At 37.2% G+C, this 21,898-nt stretch overlaps 1 protein-coding gene and 1 long non-coding RNA gene across 4 annotated transcripts in view; one reads left to right on the top strand and one right to left on the bottom strand.

Annotated features, from left to right (window-relative positions):
- Nucleotides 1-475: 475 nt before the first annotated feature.
- On the bottom strand, nucleotides 476-21,526 carry LOC123871225. The gene is made up of 3 exons (XR_006797239.1): nucleotides 21,457-21,526; nucleotides 12,329-12,332; nucleotides 476-486 (listed from the first exon to the last, which is right to left on the bottom strand). It is a non-coding gene; the product is annotated as an uncharacterized LOC123871225 (long non-coding RNA).
- The window catches only part of LOC123871216 (homeobox protein dve-1), a 143,719-nt gene continuing 133,428 nt past the window's right edge, over nucleotides 11,608-21,898 (top strand). For all 3 annotated transcript variants that reach the window (XR_006797237.1, XM_045914885.1, XM_045914872.1), the window contains exon 1: nucleotides 11,608-11,786. Coding sequence is in view for 2 of the 3 variants with exons in the window: in XM_045914885.1 (XP_045770841.1) it covers nucleotides 11,697-11,786 (90 nt within the window). In the remaining variant the exon portion in view is untranslated. The remainder of the gene's footprint in view (nucleotides 11,787-21,898) is intronic.

The following is a 21,898-nucleotide window of genomic DNA, read 5'->3' as shown; positions in this document are numbered from 1 at the left end:
AGTACCTATCTTACTGCAAATTTTTCGTTTTGATATTAGGTTTAAAGAGTTTATTTCTCAGAAGAACAATGTTCACTTATATGAGAATAATAAATATAAATATAGATAAAACATAAATTTTTAAAGGTACGGTGACTTTATACAATAATAATATTTTAAAACATGCTACATTCTAAGTTAACAAACTATAATATATATCTATCTATCTATCTATTATGTCTGACAATACTTTTTTAACTCGGCTTTAAATTTTGGAAAAGATATTGCGTACGGAAAATGTTTTTTTTTTTTAAGATTCACTGTACTCTATCGGATGGATGTTCGATGTCATTTCATACTGTCGTTTCTAAAACATTTATAGTCTGTTGTGACTTACCTGTAAAGGCAGGTATTGACGCGGGGCGAATTTCCCGGAATCCGATGATGATCCGTGCGTTCAGCCATCACTCCAGCATCGCTAATATCTTAACGCATTCAAATTTAAACCTTACCCCATACAGTTTAAAGTATTGTTTTAAATGTGATTCGAATTACACGTATGCCGTTTAAAATTTCAAATGTCATAGTTAACTTCGATAAGATTGATCGAGTGGGGTAAGACCAGATAATCTGACTGGGATAAAAAATCAATGACTTGTCAAATTCGTCGCATTCTACTTGATTTTTAGATTAACCGGCGATGTTTAATTTTAGGTTTGGGGCTTTGGGCACGTTACTTACTTGTAAAATGAGTTGCATCTAATTTTTAGTCTACACTAGGTAGATACCTACTTAACAACTTAATTATAAATGTGAAAGATTGTATGTCTGCCTGCTTCTCACGATCCATCCAATTAACTGATTTAGACGTTTGGTAAGTAGGTAGGTATAGATTTATAAAGATCAAGGAGTTCGTAAGGGATTCTCAAAAAACACAAATCTAAACAGAGAAGGTCGCGGGCGTCATCTAGTAAGTAAATAGAACAAGATTCTAGTTAAAGAGTTATGGTTTTCCTTTCATTTAATTTATCAAGTTTCTTAGAGCAATTTGATCCTAATTGATCCTTTTTTTTTTTTTTATACACAGGAAATGCCTAACGCATACCCTTCCGTCAGGGGAAACGAAGGGGTTATGTGGGGCTTGCACCCACTAAAACCTGTGTTTGTTCCTCAACGGACTGGCGGTTGCGCGGGTATCACTAAGGTAGTATTCACCGCACTCCCGCCAGGACTTGACCCGCCGCCAAGCGGACGGGTCCCATCGCTAGGCTGGCTGCTACCAGCTCCGTCTCAGAAGCGCACCCGGAACACGGTGCGCTACCTCCTGACCTGGTTATGTATCGGTTGACGAACGCCCCTTACGCCCGTCAACCGCAGGTCGGCAACTCATGGAGGCCGGAGGTCGTCGTTTGCCCTTCGGCGCCCGCTGCGTCTCCTGCGAGAGGGATCCACCATTGAAATTTCCCTCTCACGTTCCGCCGCCTCCTTTGCAGACATCACCTCCTCGCAAAAGGAGGCAGCGGCACTCCACGCTGTTTCGCTCCGAACCATCGCTTGCACGATGTTTGGGAGCGAGAGACCACCACCACCAACTGCCGCATCGAGTGTACGGCGCTGTTCTGCCCAAGCTTGGCACTCCTCCAGCGATCTATGCAATAAAAGTAATGTCTGTAATTTTTACAGATTTTAGTCGGTTCGATTCCCGGGTGCGGCAAGTGAATTTTCGAAAATCTTTGAATGCAGATTTCTTTCTATTCAAAAATAAAGGAATGTTTTCTTTGAGTAAAATTTTTTAACTACAGTATTAAGAGTACTTTTTCTTCAGGTGGCATTATAAAATTTCACCCTGTGGTAGGTAACTATCGTTATTTGCATTTATTCTAACCAAAGTTTTGCTGTCAAATCGATTTTTATCATGTTACCTACTCATCAATAAATTCACACTCAGAAACCACCAACACAGGTAAAAGTCCAAAATGAGTGACATTTCATTAATAATAATCCCAAAATCATTCTTCTTTACGATTATCTCGGATTCACAGCGGGTTGCAATCTTGTAGAGCCCTTATCTACTAAATTCCTATATTAAATCCTACTAGTTTCACATAAAGTTCAAAATTCGTTAGCAAAATATACATCAGTGGAATGAACTATGAATACCGCAGATAGTTATCCGTTTTTGAATGTTTTTTTGGATTATTGATGATTATACCATTACTTGACGTTATTTTGGGATTTGTTTTCATATTGTTGGCGGGCATACTGTAGAATACTTACCTATCTAAGCGTTATTCGATGGCAAATGATAACTATCGCCAATGGGCTTCTTTGCCTTGCATATTATATACTTAATTATGATTATTTGCGTACAAAGTAAGTAACATGAAAAACAATGTGCTCCTATTCTAGCGAGCGAAAAAGCAAATTTTTCACATTTTTAAATGACGCTATACAGCAACCATATTGCATTTTTTCAAAAAAATTATAATTAGCTTTTATCACTCGGGACGATGCACCTACCTACGAATTTTAACGATACCTACCTACCTAGTATCGAATAGATCTACTCAGGCATTTAGAAGCTATGTGAAACAAATCTAGTCAGGCATTTAGGAGTTATAGAATTAAGAAATTAATATACATACATACATACATGAACCATGAAAATATTAGGTATTCCTTTTTATCGGACAACCGAGTAAAAGCTGTAACTTTATTTAATACCAATTTATAATTAAACCAGTAGCCGAGCAACCTTCACAAAGTTATATTTAGCTAATGTATGAATTTGGCTTTACTGTAACAAGTGTGGGCGGTGGAGGCGCACCCCGACCCGCTCCGATAGGGAATTTGTTATCTCGACAAAGTAATACGATGGCAGATTAATTCCCGCGACATGATAGATGCTGTGAATAGATCACTAATTTAAGAATTTATTACGTAAAACATAATAAATTTTGTATAACCTTTTACAAATTGGTTGCGTACCTAATAGGTACCTAAGTTATCCTACCTCGCTAATTATACAACATGAAACCAGAACGCTAGCAAAGACAGGTGATAGTACTGATGATCACTGATAAGAAACCACAAAAAAAACCCGAAAAAAAAACAAATAAAAATCCTGTATTTTTTAAAAGTTTACAATATATTCCAAATAAAACATCTGACTGATGCTAGAGACAAACGAACGTTGCGGAAGTAGGCCTCTTGGGCTCAATATCGCGTCGTAGGTGGGGCATTGACTCGAATTTTGGACGCTATACATTGCGGAAAACTACAAAATAAGACAATTTGTTTATCAAGGTTATTGGCATTGGATTGTGTTTAGGTACTATAATAAGTAAAAACATAAGTAATAAGTTTTCACCGTCAGTGTCTAACGCTGAATGATAGCCACCGAGGTTGATTGGTGCTACATTGCTGCTTCACTGGTTGTTATTAAAATATTGTCTGGTAGATAATGAATTAAAGAATGAGCTCGGTTTCTCTCAGCTCTGAACTCTTTGATTTTTCGGGAAAAAGTTGTCTATGTCAGTTTCCGGTATGCAAGCTACCTCTGTAGGTACCTTTCATATAAATCGGTTAAACGGATGGGCTTTTAAGAATCCCATGGGAACTCTTTGATTTTCCGGGATAAAAAGTAGCCTATGTCCTTCCCCGGGTTGTACCTACCTAAGCTAACTTTGTACCTTTCATCAAAATCGGTTAAACTGTTGGGCCGTGAAAAGCTAGCTGAACAGACGACAGACAGACACACTTTCGCATTTACAATATTAGTAGGTATGGATATAAGTTTTCTTGGCAAATTGTTAAGTATTTCCACGTTCCCGTTGTCTGAGAGTCGTAGGAGGCAAATACCTGTGCGGATTAAGTATGATATTTTTACTGAAAAACGAAGTTTCACGGTCTCTCTCGCTCTCATCCTCTCTGTTACCAATATTCCAGTCTATTTCTAGGAAATAAACATAGACGTAAATCATTGGTCGGAGGAGATAAAGTAAGTACTAGGTAAGTAGGCAAAAGGATAAATTGCCAGTAAATGAACTGGGAATTTCAGTGAATGAACGAACTTTATCACTAGATAACTGCATAGATGCACTAGCATAAACTCTTGATTCCTATTAATAAATTCTTAAATATATTTTAGGCTTGGAATTAAAAAAAAATAAGTGGGTATAATTTTGCTGTCTGGTTGACAGCAAAAATAGGTTAGAGATAAAAAGTAGCATAATAATATGTCTATCCCCGGGATTAAGCTAACCCTGTAAGTACCTACCGAATTTCATGAAAATCTGTGAAACGGATGGGCCGTGAAAAGCTTTTTTTTTATTCAGATACAAGTTAGCCCTTGACTGCAATCTCACCTGCCCCGCTAGCATGGGCAGTAGATAAAAATTATATCCCCGATTATATCCACTGATTTGTATGACATCAGTGGATATAATCGGGGGATATAATTTTTATCTTCTGCCCATGCTAGCCGGGCTGGTGGTCTAAGATGGAAGCGGGCTAACCTGGATTGGGTATGGCAGTTTTTATTAAACCCATACTTACCCCCTTTGATTTCTACACGGCATCATACTAGAACGCTAAATCGCTTGGGGGCACGACTTTGCCGGTAGGGTGGTAAGTAAGTACATACTTAACTAGGCTACAGCCAAAGCCTCCCACCAGACAAAAAGAGAGCTAACAGACGGACAGACACACTGCCGTACCTATTTGTGGTACTTACTAAAAGGGCACCTATATGGATTAGTACCTACCTATGGATAGAGTCAATGTAGAGTTAGATTTTCTGTCTCTGATAAGTCCGTCTCTTACTTTTTGATCTCTATTCCTTTACATAGGCTGCAGGCAGATATTAAGGTAAAAAGTGTGTTGGTAAGTATTTTGTTAACCCAATAAAATCTTTTCAGATATCTCAGTAACCTACATATTCGAAGGATTCAATACGTTTTCCAACCTGCCACAGTTTCCTCGTTCATTCACGTAACTTGGCAATTGTTTACGCGTAGACTGCGATTGTCTGTGCGCCGAGACGGGTGACGTCACAAACCAGAGTTACCGGTGCTTATCTGTGACGGCCGGATGAGCGTGCTGCGTCTCCGATAGATAACGGTACAATGAGCCAAGTCTGGCCGTGGTCGCATCGACCGGTGGGCGTGGTCGCGCCCCGCCCCCCGCCAGACAGAGAGCACCTAATCTACCGGATAAAGGATAAACCTAACCCCCCCTTATTGGAGGAGGTAGTGCCGAATGCTGAATCCGGCGATTCTATTGGTATCTGGGATATAGGCGGATTAGGATATGTGCGGAAAACTCTATGTAAAATCCGCTCCCAACATAGTGGAGGATTTTCCTTATGGTCTTCAGTACGTACATACCTATACATAAGAAAGTAAGTAGGTCTATTTATAAGGAAATCGTGTTTCATCTTAGTTTGAGCTGTGTGTTGATAGATCAGTCAGTTAGCTTTTGCTTTTACATACCTAAGTATATACCAACCTAGTTATAGATAATTGCGTACCTACCTACCTAGAATTCCAAATGTAAAAAATTGCCTTCGAATCGAGCGATCACGTGGGCTGGTTATTTTCCTTTGAAAATTTAAAGACTACTTTATCGGTTGTTGACCTATGTTTATGCCTAAGTATAAGTACCTACTTAGGCTACGGAAAAATTCAGTAATAAGAGGTTACCAACCTAATAATTTTTTCCCTGTTGCTAGCTCCAGATGGGTTTGACTAATACCTACCAACTTACTTATCTACTAGGTAGGTATTACCTATGCAAAATCTATACATCTATACATATATAATAAAATTGTAGAAAAGTGGTGTCTGTACAATGGAAATATATAAAAAAAAAGTAGCAGGGGTTGTTATTATATCGATGCCGAACCCGAAATTGTAATTAATTTTTTTTTGTCTGTTTGTCTGTTTGTCTGTGTGTTTGTGCACGCTAATATGAGAAACGGCTTATTCGATTTAGATACGGTTTTCATTAATATATTGTAGTAAGCTTCACTTAACATTTAGTGTTTATTTCATGTCAATCGGTTCATAAATAAAAAAGTAATGTCAATTTAAAGAATCACGGCGAACATTTTTAATGTACATGCTGCCCGAAAAGTCACTATGCCACGCGAACGAAGTCGCGGGCACAGCTAGTTACCTAATAAAACACATCAAGCACGCGAAGGTGACGAATGGTGTACTTATAGTTACTTTATTTTACCTATTGCAAATCCTAAAGGCAACAATTTTTTTCCATGAAAGAGGTAGGGAGGTAAAAAGGTACCTACCCATATAATATATACCTTAAATATTATCGATTCATCCGCTCACGCCGCGGTTCGTGTCAGACTAACGTCGAGCAAAAATGTTTCGTGCCAGTAGTTTGGATGTCGACCAGATACGGATGCCAACGTTCACTGTTTCTCGCTGTTTTGTAGTAGAATGATGGTGAAAGAGGAACAAGGCGAAGTTCCGGAGCACACGCTGCAAAACTTTTCCAAGTGAGGCTGGGGATCTTAGGTAGATCTCGCATTAATCTGCCAAGACCACTGCTTTAGTATTGCGTCTGCCTTCATGCAGATTCTGCACGGAGCACTGTCAGTGAAATCTATAAGTATCTACTTACCTACTTAAGGATCATGAGACCGGCCTGCCCCGAAATTCAAATTTAATTTGGTTTTTCGCAATTTGTAAACTAATACGACAACGTAGGCTTATGGTTATTTTATTTGCGACAATGGCAATATCATCCTCACAGGTTTATATAAAAATCTTTACTTGAAAAGGTCCAGTTTAAGAAATAAATTAAAGTATCGATTATTCTCACAAATTAGTCGATACCTACCTATTAGTTTATATAATGGACGTGCCATCTGTAACCGTTAGTGGACTCCCAGTTAAACATATTTGCCCAAGCTACATTTGATAGGTAAGTAGGTACCTACCTAAGTATTTTAATGCAATACTTAGGTACTTTTACAAATGCTGTTACAATACTAATTGTGAAATTCTGAAAATTTAAACTCCTACTTATTGCATTATTTGCGAGGCTAGTTTGATATAAGTACCTACCTACTTAACTCTAATTCAAAGCAATAAAGATCTAACAAGACCGCCAGGTCTTATTGAGATGCCTATTAGGTATACCCATAACGAAACTGGAGGTCTGTCTTCTGCTGAGATCTAGACGAGAATGAATAGCCTGCCAAATGACTAGCATATTCGAATATTACTTACCTAAGTATCTATGTTCGACTAACCAGCCACGTAGGGTCCTCTTTGGGGCCAGTAGGTACGTACCTACTTATTTAACGGGTGATGCAGCGAATAGAGGTGGTATGTCGCCTCTACACATCCTCTTAATATCTACTTACCTAAATATAGTCAGTCCAACTTGCTAGAAGGCACTCCATAATTCGCTTCACTCAACATACGCATCCTCCATTCTACTTACTTAGAGGATTTTCTATCTTGTGCTATACCTATCTACCTATTAGATCTAACTACGTCAACAACAATACGTGAACTACGAAAACAATAATACGAAACTGAGAATAATTTTGACTGATTTTCCCATCACCCGAATGAGTCAAGATACAAAATTACAAGTCACCATGTAGGAGCATCAATAACTGTCCAAAAATTATCACCCGAACGAAATCTTGTATCTGTTTAGCGACTTCCAGTTTCTATTTTAGTGGATATTTATTAACTAGCACTCGTATCTAAATGTAAACTTATCATCAGTTCTAAGTATTTTCAACCGTATGTGTATTACAGTAGGGTGTTAATTGTACATAATTTTTAAAATGCAACATGCAGTAGCTTCTTGATAAGTACTTAAATCACATATTTCGGGGTTTTCCAGCTATGAGTGTAGAGTCAATTCTATCTTTTGCCAATTTAAGTAGGTAAGTATAGGTAAGTAAGTATAATATTTTTTGAATATAGGGTTTGTTACTTGACTAATATTCCCCTTCTCCCAATAAGTACAATGAAATCTAATGAGGAACCAAATAAATTAAATCTAGATTCACATCTAGCTACATAATATGTTATACATTTAGGTTCTGGGATCAATTTAAAAACAGCGTTTAGATATACCTAACGTCCATGTCGGAAATTCAGTTTTACCAAACAAGTGTTCTTTAAAAAGAACTTCATGAAAGGTAAAAAGCTGTATTAAAATATTATATGTGTGTTGAGCCTAGGGCTTGAGCCCCGTGGTTACGCAATCATTAATTAATTTGTAAGTAACACTACTTAGTTGGAAAATATTTTCGGCTAAGAAAAGTTTTTCTTATGTTCTCTTTGTCCCTTAAAAACCTAAGGGTTTCATTTAAAAATATTAATCTGACAGCAAAAGATGAAACGGTGTACCAAATACATTACTTACCTATCAACTCTGTAAAATTTTCGTGATGAATTTTCAAGGGCAAAATGAAGCATCAAGGTGACCCGCGGTAAGATCGGAAATATTAACTTTTGAGCCCCCTGTAAGCAGTGGGCTCGACGCCTTATACGGAGGTAAACATGGGGACCAATGACTTCTGAACCCGTATCACATCACGTGTTACATTCGATTACGTCATGATTTCTACGATTTCTGCTCATCATTGTGCATGTGCACCAATTATTAAGATCTTTGGTTGATGCATAAATCAATATAACAAGTAGGTATCTATGTAAGTGAATAAACCACAAAATCTTTTCTCTAATACCGAGACAGCATGTCACTACCCATGTTATAAATGCGAAACCTATTATTTTCATGGAAATTTTGCACGGGTTCAAAGATTTGTAAGTATGTAAATTCTTGCGATCGTGTAGCTTTGAAACTGAATTTTCTTAACGGAAATATGGAAAACTACAGACACGGATATTACTTAGTTCCTAGTCTTCCTAGGACGTTAGGACACGTAAATAAATATTATTTTGGCAAACCCGACGTCCGAGGCAACAAGACTCTAGGTACCTATAAGATGGTAAGTAGGTAGGTACGTGATAACATAAGACGTAACTATAAACATTCAGTAAATAAGTAGGTAGTATTAAGATCTAGATTTAAATATTTGTGTAAATGTGGACTTAAGAGAGCCACTCACAGTAGTGACTCGGATCTCTAAATGAGAAATTTAAAAAACGTAGGTATCTATTAAATTGAGTTTGATTCTAATGAGAGCCAAACTACGTTTGTTTAGAGCGCATTACGAATAGAGCCCTCTTATTATAGCTCCATTTAAGTAAGTACCTATAGGTAGGTAGGTACTTCTCGGGTACGAGTCTGTCTCAGTATTGTTTTAGCCACAAAGAAGGCGCCCGATACAAAGCCTCCATCGCCCTACTTACCGGGGCTAACAGTTAATGCAGCTTTCATTGTGAGCTTTTATTTCATTAGTGTTAGCTATTTCTTTGCGTGTGCGCGTGCGTGCGAATATGCATGGGCTTGTGGGTGTGCGTGTGTGTGCCTGAGTGTTTGTGCACGTGCGCGTGCGTGCGAGTTTGCGTGTAGGCGTGTGTGTGTGTGTGTGTGTGTGTGTGTTTGTGTTTGTCATTCACGCAAAAACTATTGGACGGATTGAGCTGTAATTTGAAATGGAGATAAGTACGAGTAGATTATGCCCTGGATTAACATGCTACTTTTATCCCGGAAAATTAAAGATTTCCCACGGAATTTTTATATCCAAACGAACGGAGTCGCTTGCATCAGCTAGTAGCTTCTAAGTAGGTAATTCTCTCTCGTTCTAGGCGAACAATCGTGGTTCTTCGTCTCAGTATTGTTTTAGCCACAAAGAAGGCGCTCGATACAAAGCCTCCATCGCCCTACTTACTTACCGGGGCTACAGTTAACGCAGCTTTTTATTGTGAGCTTTTATTTCATCAGTGTCAGCTATTTTAAATTTTTTTTATAGCATGCCGTAAATGGGTGCCTATACAATTCGGGGAGTAAAAGTAAAACATTGTTATACTTATATAATAGTTATAATCTACTTTTTCTTAACATGACTTAAAAGGTAAATAAGTAGGTAGGTAGGTACTTACCTATTTACTTAGCTACCCACTGAAATGCGAAGGCGTAAGTTAAAATGTTACCTACCGCTAACTGATAGGTAAGTAGGTATATATGCATTGTAGAGTCTAAGTAGGTCTCTTGTCCTGAGAATCAAAGACGTGAAATAAATATTTATTGCTCAAAATTTGGTTAAGTACTTACCTACATAACTTTCATGGAAGCCTGGCCCCTAAACTAGGAGAGCCCGTATCTTAAGGTCCAGTGCACCGGTGTCGGAGTGAAACGTACATTAAGAGGGCTCTCTCCGTCACTCGTTTCATACAATCGTAGTTCCAATTTCCTGTCAGTAGAGTGAGAGCCCTGTTATGTGTGTTTTAGAAAATGCTTGTCGTGTGACAAGCAGAGAAAATGTGTGGTGGTGGTGCGTATTGCTTGCTTACTTGCTTGCTTTTCCAGAATGTTTGGAGTGCAAAAGCTGGCGGTGGATATCGCATGCTGCACAGTCACATTGTAACATAGTAGGTACAGATTTGTCTGTTTTGGTCGACTATATTATAGTAACAAGCTTGTCGTTCTTAGTACAAAATCAGTTAAAAACCTTTCTATATTTTAGCTGGAAAGTAGAAATTGAACCTAGGATAAAAATTAGTCCCGGAGGTCCAGAATGGCAGGTATCTACCTACCTACTATAGGTACGTATTCCCAAAGATATGACGTCAGTGGTACGTAAGTAAGTAGGTAGGTACCTAGTCCTGCCTGTACCATCTGCAAAACATCTTTTATTCTGTTCAAAAAATATTAATTAAGTATAGTGGTCCAACGTAAATAAAAATAAATAAGTAAGTATTAAAGCATCAACCTAATAAAAGCCGTAGCGTAGATACTCGTAGGTAGCTAGCCAAGACGCTACGTCGATCATTACAATTTGTCATAGCGCGCAGTTAATATCCTGAAAGCTATAGAAATTAAGATAAAATGCCGCTTCCCAGGAAGGTAATACTGCTTAAACGACCACGTACAAAATTATACGAAGCCGTGACAAATTTTTTCTTACATCGCTGGAAGAAAGCCGGCGTGATTTATTTAATGAATAAAAATGCCTCCTAGCATCGCCCATTCGCTAGGATATTGCAATTAGCTTCCTTTATAGCCTTTTAAATTGCGACCACCGTATTGCACGTAATGAACGACAAAAATTCAACCTAATGTCTTCTAATTTACCTTCCCATTTAGTACAATTTAAATAAGGCACCGCGATAGATCATAACAATGAGCGCATTGTCTCACACGTAACGAGATCCGGCGTAAAGACGCCTATCTCGATGCGCCGCGTAATCACGTTACAAGATAACGCCTAACACCCTCTCGGCACAACAAATTAAGTATCAGTGTAGCAATCTGTGAATTACAAGTGTAAATAATCCGAAGGCCGCCCAACCACCACCGTGGGCCGGGCTTTTGGTGAAAAAAAAACTCGTTAAAATAGCGGCTTAAAAAAGAAAAGCGCTGAAACGGGAGGCTCGGATCGTATCGGTTTTTCTCAACGCGGGCGGTTCGCTGGGCGGGGCCGGGCGCCAGTAGCGCGCCGCCGGCCGGCTGGAGTGGACGTGTAGAGTCGCTTGTTGTCGTCGCCGTATCGGGCCCATGTGTGAAATTTCGGCATGTTGATGTCGTGAATTGACAAGATGGACTTTCAGAGTGCTATGGAGACGTTCGCTGAGGCATGGGCTGCGGCCAACACGGCCAAGTCGGAGGCCCCGAGCGATCTTTCACAGGTCAGTTTTTCTTTAATTTCCCTTCATTAAAATTTAAAATCATTTGTTTTTTTTTTCGATCTAATTTATTCCTGTTAACTGCTTGTTTTTTCCATTATTTTGTAAAATAGTGAGAAAAAGTGCGTCATTTATTAAACAGAAACGAATATTAATAAGATTTGTTTAAGTTTTACTTAGAAATCTTTATTTAAATTAAAGTCTTACATATGTAAAGGAAAGTAGTCACAACCCTCAGAAATGAGGACTATGATGCAGAGAGAGAAAGCTATAGTTATAGATATAAACAAATTAAGTTTGTATGTTAATTAATAAAGAAGACATGGCTCGCCTAATTGTTTTACTCGGACAATAAAGTAGGTACTTGCCAAGTTCATCTTGATAAGCGAAATTAGCATAAATATAATGAAACACTTACATACATAAATAATTATTAATTAGAACAATAGTGATCGATATTTTGGCAAGGTCCTTTGAAAAATTCAGACTTATTTTATTGAAATTATTTACTTATTTATAAAACGTTTAACACAATATAATTATACATAACTGAAGTTGGCCCAATTCTGTATCAATCGTCGCTAATATCGGTTACTCTATTAGGGTCCAAGCACACTTGGGAACCCTACTCTACCAAACCCTTCGTAAAGAAAAAAAATAGCCGTTATTTTCAAACTTGGCTGGACATACTGACGTGTCTTGAACTATGTTATAGGTGGGTATTTATGATTGCTCAAACAGGCACTTCCCTATGCCAAAAAAAATTAATTCTCACTATCTTATCTTTGAAATTAACAAGTGTAAATTAAAAATTTATAACACCCCCGACAAGTGAAGTTACAGTAACTAGAAAAGACCGAAAAGACCTGATAACTTTCAAACGGCTGAACCAATTTTCTTGGACTATTCCGCGCCTACGATCCAAAGTATCAGAGTTTTCCAAAACATCATTTTCAAATAAATAATTATGTATCAAGGCAACGTCCATCTTGACAGCTTGACATTTGTCAATTGACATAATATTATGAACCTAACGGTTATGTAACCTTCTTTTCTACAAGAAAACTAGAAAAGAGCTGATAACTCTTAAACGGCTGCACCAATTTTTTTGGATTATAGCTAAGAACACTCTCGATCAAGCCACCTTTCAAACAAAAAAAACTAAATTAAAATCGGTTCATTCGTTTAGGCGCTACGATGCCACAGACAGATACACAGATACACAGATACACAGATACACAGATACACAGATACACAGACACACAGATACACAGATACACAGATACACAGATACACACGTCAAACTTATAACACCCCTCTTTTTGGGTCGGGGGTTAAAAAACAGTTATTTTTGACACTACTAATTAACAAAATAATACCTATCTAGGTTTAATTATTTTAATGACATTTTGGGGAACCCAGACAAAGTTCTAAATAAATTCTATATAAATTACAAATTAAATAAGTATTACCTCCCTACCTGCATTTAGATTGCTGACCTAGCTACCTTAATAATAAATTAGCTATTTCAATGCTGACGTATTATTTTGTTCCTACCATTAAAAATATTAGGTAGGTACCAAGGTTCGTAGGTATACCTATTATATTATTGAGATTGAAAATATTGACCAAAGAATATATGTACTTTAAAAATATATACTTAGGTAAATTGTTTATTATTATAGATAGTTAAAGAAAATTATGTTCTGACGTAGATTACTTAATACTTATATTTTTATCTAATCTAGATTGGATAGTTTGATATCATCAATGATTTGACATTGATTTCAATGGATAACAACGTCGAGATTTGTTCCTACGAGTATGTACCTAGTAGATAATAACCTACGTGCACTGTGGTACAAAAGAAGAGTAAAGAGATGGATAGGTATACATATAATACAAAGGATTTTAGATTTTATTAGGTGGTACTATACTCTTAAGTGTAGGCTACTAAGTACTTATTTGGTAGGTTTAGATTCTACCTATACCTTGGATAGACCTACCAACACCTTGAAACGCACAAAATAATATAAACATTATAACAATTACTTATATAAAGTAAATTTTTGTAATGTGGGCTTTTTGATTTTGAGTTTGTTAAAAACCTTGTTTTGGGGTTTGATTAGATTATTATAAGTTTGTATCTGTTCTTAGATGCAATCGATCTAGTGATTTGAAATTTTAAATAATTACAAATAGTTTTAATACCTATGTAATTTTATTTTTATGTACTTATGTAGATAGTAGCTCATAATTTAGGCACTTATTTAAGAGTCTATGTAATAAAATTCAATGACTAACTAATTATTAGACGACGTAGCTATAGTTATACCTAATATCCTAACCGGTGCAGTGCCGCGGTAGGTAGATCAAGAAACGTGAAAAGCACAGAAGTTTTTTTGAAAACGGGATTCTACCAAAACCAAAACCTAAATCCACTCGGATGAAGTCTGGGATATATACTAGTGTCAAAAATATTACCTAGAAGGTACGAGGAGAAAGGTTTAAAATGAATGCTATGATCCTTAAATAGATTTAGAGATTTTAATGATTAGATTAGAGATTTTTAATAGGTAGACTGAAGTGTTAATATGGGTGTATTATTAATAAAGTTAATACATAATGTAGATACTTCATTAGGAAGTGAAGTGCTATTAAGGGTGTAATTAGCTACTTATTACACAATTAATAATGTGTAAAGATAACATTTTAATTTGTAAAGAAAATTAAGCGTAACACTTCTATTGATTTAATGGCTTCGGCAGTATAATATACTGACTTGTTAGCTAATTTTATGTGAAATGCTTTCTTCAATTTTATAGTTCATTAAACTAAAGAAGAAAAAGTCCATTAAAAGCGCGCGTTTTGTGTGAAGAATTTTAAGCGTGACTAAGTGACACCATCCGTAACTTAAGGGCCGATATAATAAAGGCAGGTACTTGCCTAAGTACTTTAGATAGCGGCATAGAGTCGACGCTTGAACTATTTACTAATATGTATAATCAATTATTCAGTTGTATAGATAACTGTAGTCTTTTCCCGCGGCCTCGCCCGCGTCGATATATGATTTTTAAACACCCCGTTAGAATTCCTTGAAATTTTACCTTAGTTTAACCCCGAGCCTACAGAAGGAATATTAATTCCTCTAAACTCCAAATCTCTAGGTCCATAGACTTAGGCTGTGCGATGTCTGTCACTCACGGGAGGTAGAGTAGGTACTTACCTACGCTTTTCAAAATTCCGTATCCAGAGGGAACGGAGCTTTATTTACTAAGGGTTTGTTTCCACTAACGCGGAGTTGGGTGGAGTGGAGCGGAGCGAACTGTGAATTGGCCAATCACAGTGCTCGAAACCTCCATTTTGCATCAGTGGAAACTGTGTAGGTAAGTGGAGTGAAGCGGAGCTGAACGGACTTTCAAATAAAATATAACACGCGGCAACGAGCTGGACAGAACGGAGTCGAGTGGCTGTGGCGTAGAGCGGAGGGCACGAAGTGGAGTGTAGCGGGAATCGGGATAGTGTGGCGCGGCGCGGCGGGTAGGGTAGACAAGTTTGATTAATCGAAACACGGCTCAATGCAGCTCTAGTCTTCTAGTTTGAGCTCAGCTCAGTTCCACTCCATCCGTTCCGTTTCAATGAAAACACTTGATACTTTCACTGCTCTTCTCCGCTCCACTCCGCCCAGATCCACGTTAGTGGAAACGCATCCTTATGTCACTCTGCCGTCTGTTATATTTTATTACTTAATGCTAACCTGTATCAGCCTATTAGGTACCTGAGTATATTTTAGATCTTTTTTATTGATTTTCACTTGTGTAATTCAAATAAATTTACGAAACTGAGGTGTGGGTTTATTAGGTGTGCAAGTGTCAATGAATATTCTATGTTTTATTCATTTTCTCATCAGGATTTCATATGCAAAGTTATGTTCAACCATGATGGTAAACGAAGATAAGTTGTAGTAAGCTGTAAAATTGGTGTGTTTATTTGATCGTCAATTTAGATAACGGACCAGTTTGTTGATCTTTGTCGGACAATAAATCTATAGTTTAACAGTCATTTTATCTTAACATCTTGTATTACATGAATTCGGCGATCATTCGACAGATAATGAAATCTACTAGTCAGATAAGTAGGTGCCTATATATTATGCAAGATACATACCTATAGCTGATGCAACTCATATAGGGTTGCCATGTGCAATAGCCATAAACTGGGACACGGAGCTCGAAAACTTTGGATTTTTTCGAATGTAAAACCTGAACATACCTCTATCAGGCTATTGGTTTTACCTCACTTAATTAAAGTAAATTATTGTTTTTTATTAATTTATAAGCGCAATAAGTATACCTTAAAGTATGACAACAGTAATATTATCGAAAAAATAAACAGTCCTTTTATTACATCATTCAAGAAAAACTGAAAACAAACCCAGTCTTGATATTTGATCATGATTTTCAATGATGGTTACCTATTATTATCAGTCAATACTTCCAATAACTCAAAATGAATTTCTTTTTTTTAATGTGAAATTTTTAGTAAAAAATAATAATAATAAAAATATGTAGGTATAACCTGCTTACCGACCATCTATAAGCTACTTACATCTATTCTAACCACAAAAATAAATATGCATATTAATGCAAATAATATTTTGGCCCAGGTTCAGAATGGATGTAAGGCTAGGGCACGCGGTACAAAGGAACTACTCCTCATTGACACTGCTATTTGCCAACAGGTTCGGCGAAATAGAAAAAATCTAGTGGCTGCTTGGATTGACTACAAGAAGGCCTATGATTCAGTGCCTCACACGTGGCTCATGGAGATCATGAGGTTGTATAAGGTCGATGCAACTCTATGTTCTTTCCTTGACTCATGTATGAGTCAGTGGATGACAGTCCTTCGTCAACCAGGTGGTGATGAGTTTTTTGAATCAGCTGAACCGATAAGGATTAAGCGGGGAATTTTCCAGGGGGACAGTTTGAGCCCTTTATGGTTTTGCTTGGCACTGAATCCTCTCAGTACACTACTGAAGGACTCAGGGTTAGGCTATCGTCTTCGCAAGGGGGGTGAGGTCATATCTCACTTACTTTATATGGATGATCTCAAACTGTATGCATCTAAACGAACAGACCTTGTGAAATTGCTAAAGATTACTCAGAACTTTAGCAATAACATAGGGATGGAATTTGGTGTTGACAAGTGTGCGATTATCAATATAGAGCGAGGTAGGGTTGTGAACTCTGAGAATTTAGTTCTTTCAGAAACTTTGATTCTTAGATCTCTCTGTGAAGGTGAAACATATAAATATCTTGGAATGTCAGAAGCGCTTGGTATTGAAGTGAGGACTATGAAACAGGCAGTGGAGGAGCGTTTCTTTGGCCGCCTAAAAAAAGTTCTCAATAGTCTTTTATCTGGTGGCAACAAAGTACGTGCCTTTAATGGCTGGGTTATGCCTTTACTTATATACACTTTTGGCATTCTAAAATGGACTCAAACTGAACTGGATGCCTTGGATCGAAGAATCCGAAAATTGTTGACTACATATCGTATGCATCATCCACGTTCATCTGTTATGAGATTGTATATCCCACGCAAGTGTGGAGGGCGTGGTTTTTTAAATGCCAAGAACCTTCATAATCGTGAGGTATGCAATCTCAGAGATTATTTTCTCAAAGTAAATGTGGGAATACATAGGGATGTAGTTGCAGTTGATAAAGGTCTTACTCCGCTTTCCTTAGGCAAAAATAACTGGCGTAAGCCCATAGTGCTTAGCACTTCGGATCGCATAGCTGTATGGAGGAGTAAGGAGTTGCATGGAAGATTCTACAAGGCCTTAACTAGGCCGGATGTAGATTCCATAGCCTCTGTATCCTGGCTACAGTTTGGGGACCTCTTTGGGGAAACCGAAGGTTTTATCTGCGCAATTATGGAAGAAGTTATTAAGACTAATAATTACCGGAAACATATAATGAAAGATGGAACGCTTGACATTTGTCGTGCGTGCCATCTTCCTGGGGAATCCCTCAGACATATTGTTTCCGGTTGTTCTTATCTTGCTAACGGCGAATACTTGCACAGACATAATCAAGTAGCCAAGATAATCCATCAACAACTTGCTCTTCAATATGGCCTTGTAGATACTGAGGTGCCGTACTATAGGTACGACCCAATGTCAGTTCTTGAAAATAGCAGTGCCCTGCTTTACTGGGATCGGTCGGTTATCACTGACAGGTATATTGTAGCCAATAGACCTGATATAGTGCTAGTTGACCAATCAGTGCGTCGAGCAATGATTGTTGATGTCACTATTCCACATGATGATAATTTAGTGAAAGCAGAAAAGGAAAAAGTATCGAAATACTTGGACCTGGCCCACGAGATTACCGCCATGTGGAGTGTTGACTCAGCGATTATTGTACCGATAGTTGTATCAGTCCATGGTCTTATTGCGAACAGTTTCGACCAACATCTTAAGAAACTGTCGCTTAACTGTTGGATCAAGGGTAAGTAAGATACAGAAGGCAGTGGTTCTTGAGACGGCACGCATTGTGAGGAGGTTCCTCACTCTGGAGCCCTAACCACTGGCGGCTAGGGTCCAACCCACCCTGCTGCCAGTGGGATCCATTTTATCATATTTTTATTCAATGTTTTTTTTTTTCCGTTACTTCAGTTTTTTGTCGTTTATGTTATTTTATTTCTCTTTTGTTTCTGTTATTTATTGATTTTGTTGTTGATGTTATTTTATTTTTTGTTGTTTCTGTTATTTTTTCTGTGTTTCTGTTATTTTTTCTATGTTTCTGTTATTTTTTCTGTGTTTCTGTTATTTTTTCTGTTGTTTCTATTATTTTTTCTGTGTTTCTGTTATTTTTTCTGTTGTTTCTGTTATTTTTTCTGTATTTCTGTTATTTTTTCTGTTGTTTTTGTTATTTTATTATTTGTTGTTTAAAAATAGGATAAAATGGGAAAAATAAATAAATGTAGGTATTACAATTTCCTTATTAAAATAAATTTCGAAAAATCCGACCAGTTTGAAAAACCCCGCGTAGACGCTTCCCGGACGACCTCTAAACTAGGACAAATCCGGGAAACCCCGGACGGATGGTAACCCTAAACTCATAAGAATCAATAGATAATAAATTAATTTAGAAAATGGCTAAACTAATGGGAATAGTGACATTATTAGCCAAAAAAATGCAGCTAAAGCTATCAAATGCGATATTGTGGTTTTGACTAATAGAGCATGATTAGCTATCCGGTTTTGAATGTATAGAAAAGTAATTAATAAAGGTAGATACCAGACTGATTCCCTATACCTACATTGTGGCTAATTCTGTTGGTATCTGGTATTATGCACAATCTTTAAATAAATTGACAGATCTGAAACGCTATATTCCTTTCTGCACGAGCATTGTAAAAGAGAGAAGTACAGTCAAAGGCCGTAAGTAGTTTAGCACTTAAATGATTACATTCGCATGGGTCTACACTCTACACATGCGTTAGGTATGTGGCGTGTTAATAGAAAAAGGTTATAAGTGTTTTTGATGCAATAGTTTTGCGAAATTGCTACTCGAATTCTGAGGCCAACTGTACCTACATGTCTATACATTTAGACCTGTTATTTTAGTTTAGTGATTGTGTACAGCAGAACAAGTCATATTACTATTTTAGTAGGTACGTCATAATAAATTACATATTTTTATTAAATCTCAAAATACTATCTACTTACAAAGTACACCATCAACGACAAAACTTCAATATATTTGTTAGAGTTCCGTACCCCAAAAGAAAAAAGATCCCTTATAGGATCACTTCAATGTCTGTCCGTCAAGGGAATTAAAACCTATAGGGTAGGTACTTCCCGTTGACCTAGAAATCATGAAAGGCAGGTAGCAATGTCTTATAGCACAAGTAAAAAGAAAAATCCAAAAACCGTAAATTTGTGGTTAAATCAAAAAATAAATTAATACTGGTATTTTTATACGATGATGCGGAATCCTTCGTATGCTAGTCCGACTCGCAATTGACTGTTTTTTTTTTGTAATAAAGTAATAACATTCTTTAGCATGTTCATATTACTGCGAAAAAATGACAACTGCAAAATTAAAGAATGCAAGCGACCCGTGCCGTAGACGTGCTGTTAGTTTAGCACAAAACCCAAAAATAATTGTGTAACGTTCCAAATTTGTATCATAAAAACAATTAATAATACCGGGAAGCGTGAGTAGCAAGAACTACAATATCAAGCGGGGAAGAGAAAAACTGTGATCGGTTTTGCTGGCAATAATATTATGAGGCCACAGACTAGTGATAAACATAATCATCCTGATTTAAAAAAAAAAGACTATTAGCCATTTTAATCATGACTAACATTCCCCTTTCCCCTCCAACTAAGCGTTAAGCTTGTGCTAGGAGTGGATACGACAATAGTGCAACGGCTGGGGTTTGAACCGCCGACTTTTCGGAATTCAGTCCACTCCTATAACCGTTGAGCTATTGAGGCTTATTGCAATGCTAGTCTAAATAAATAAATTATATAAAGTATAAGTACCTAAATAAATGAATTATCGAGGTACACTATTTACAGGCAATGGAAACAATATTAGTATAATAATAATTAAAACCTTATTGGAATGCATCCAAGAGATTCTTTCGAATATTTTGAAATCCAAAAAATCTCATTAAAAGCCATTGAAAAGCTGGCATTTCAAATTATACGAACCTCCTTTTTTGAATTTGACTGATTAGTGAAACCAGTTCTCTACGTATCATATTCTATTGCATTGTACCTAAGTAGGTACATGTCGTGACTCGCGAGGTATTGTTGTCAAAGTTCTGTACCCGAAGGGTAAAAACGGAGCCCTAAGTACTGTCTGTCTGTCTGTCCGTCCCTGGATCATGCCACAAGTCTCTTGACCTCGAAATCTCGTAGACGAAATGAGTTATAAAACTGAATTTCAGCTTTCTAGCGTTTGGGCTTGTTGTTGATAATCCGTCAATAAATGAGTCAGGATTTGTTTATTGTGCGACATTTTCACACACTGACGATCAGATTCCTCATTCTATAATTTTCCTTTAGTCTGCGTACGAGGTTATTTTCTACAGATGCGGCTAACTTGTGTACAGAATTCATTTCACACAGCAGCGTAACCAAGGCGATCCAGCGGCGAGTGTAGATGAAATTAGTATTAAAGTTGTAATCTAATTTTACTTTTGCCTGCAATTCTCCCTTCCAACACTAGTAAGTGTTGTCACATAAGTTCGAAAAGTAACAGGTGCGTGTCGGGGATCGAACCCCCGACCTCCGATTTGGAGGCGAATGTCTTAACCACTAGGCTATCACAGCTAATCTTATGCCTAATTTATATTATTGTAAAAGCGCTAAAAAACTGAATGTAGCTTACGAGTACCTACTTCTATTCTCTAAACGCTTTGTATGTCACGCGTCGTTGAATTCGCCGTTGAAATACAACTTAGCAGGTTTACCTATTGCTTATCTGAGTGGATTTATTATGTTATATTTAGTTATGCTACGCAATGACGGCGATTCTGTTGTCTTTCGCTAAACTAAATTTAGAGTATCTGCATCTTTTTCTTTTTAATATTGGTAAAAAAGGACGGAAAATGAATTTTAAAAGGCTTCAAATAGTTGCTACTCTACTACTCTCACTATGCTCAAGACTGGCATCTAAAGCCACGAGGTTTGACAGTTCCAAATTAAATTAAGTTTGCCTGTCCTTTTTTTACTAGAAAGATGAAGAAGAGAAGAAAAAGATGCCAACACTAGAATTTAGTTGCGATTAGAAGTCCTACCATCTATCGTTGAGCCGAATGCATTAGCTTAATCTCTGCATATACAAAATTCTTGATTACTGTGAGAACAACGAATATTAGGTTGCTCTAAGTGTCAAATAGCATCATTTCATCGCTGCGTTTTTGTTTAAAGCGAGGCTGTGTATCTACAGCATATACCTGCCACTGTTTAGATTTAGACTTTCTAGTGGTTTAAATACTTACCTATATCATTATATTTTGAATCGAAGTCTAGAAATAAAAAATTAGTTGCAAAATAATTACTACGACGCGTATTCTGCACGGTTCAGGATCCTTAG

The sequence above is a fragment of the Maniola jurtina genome, chromosome 2, assembly GCF_905333055.1.
Source record: "Maniola jurtina chromosome 2, ilManJurt1.1, whole genome shotgun sequence".
Taxonomy (NCBI): domain Eukaryota; kingdom Metazoa; phylum Arthropoda; class Insecta; order Lepidoptera; family Nymphalidae; genus Maniola; species Maniola jurtina.
This window is presented reverse-complemented; position numbering and strand designations above follow the sequence as displayed.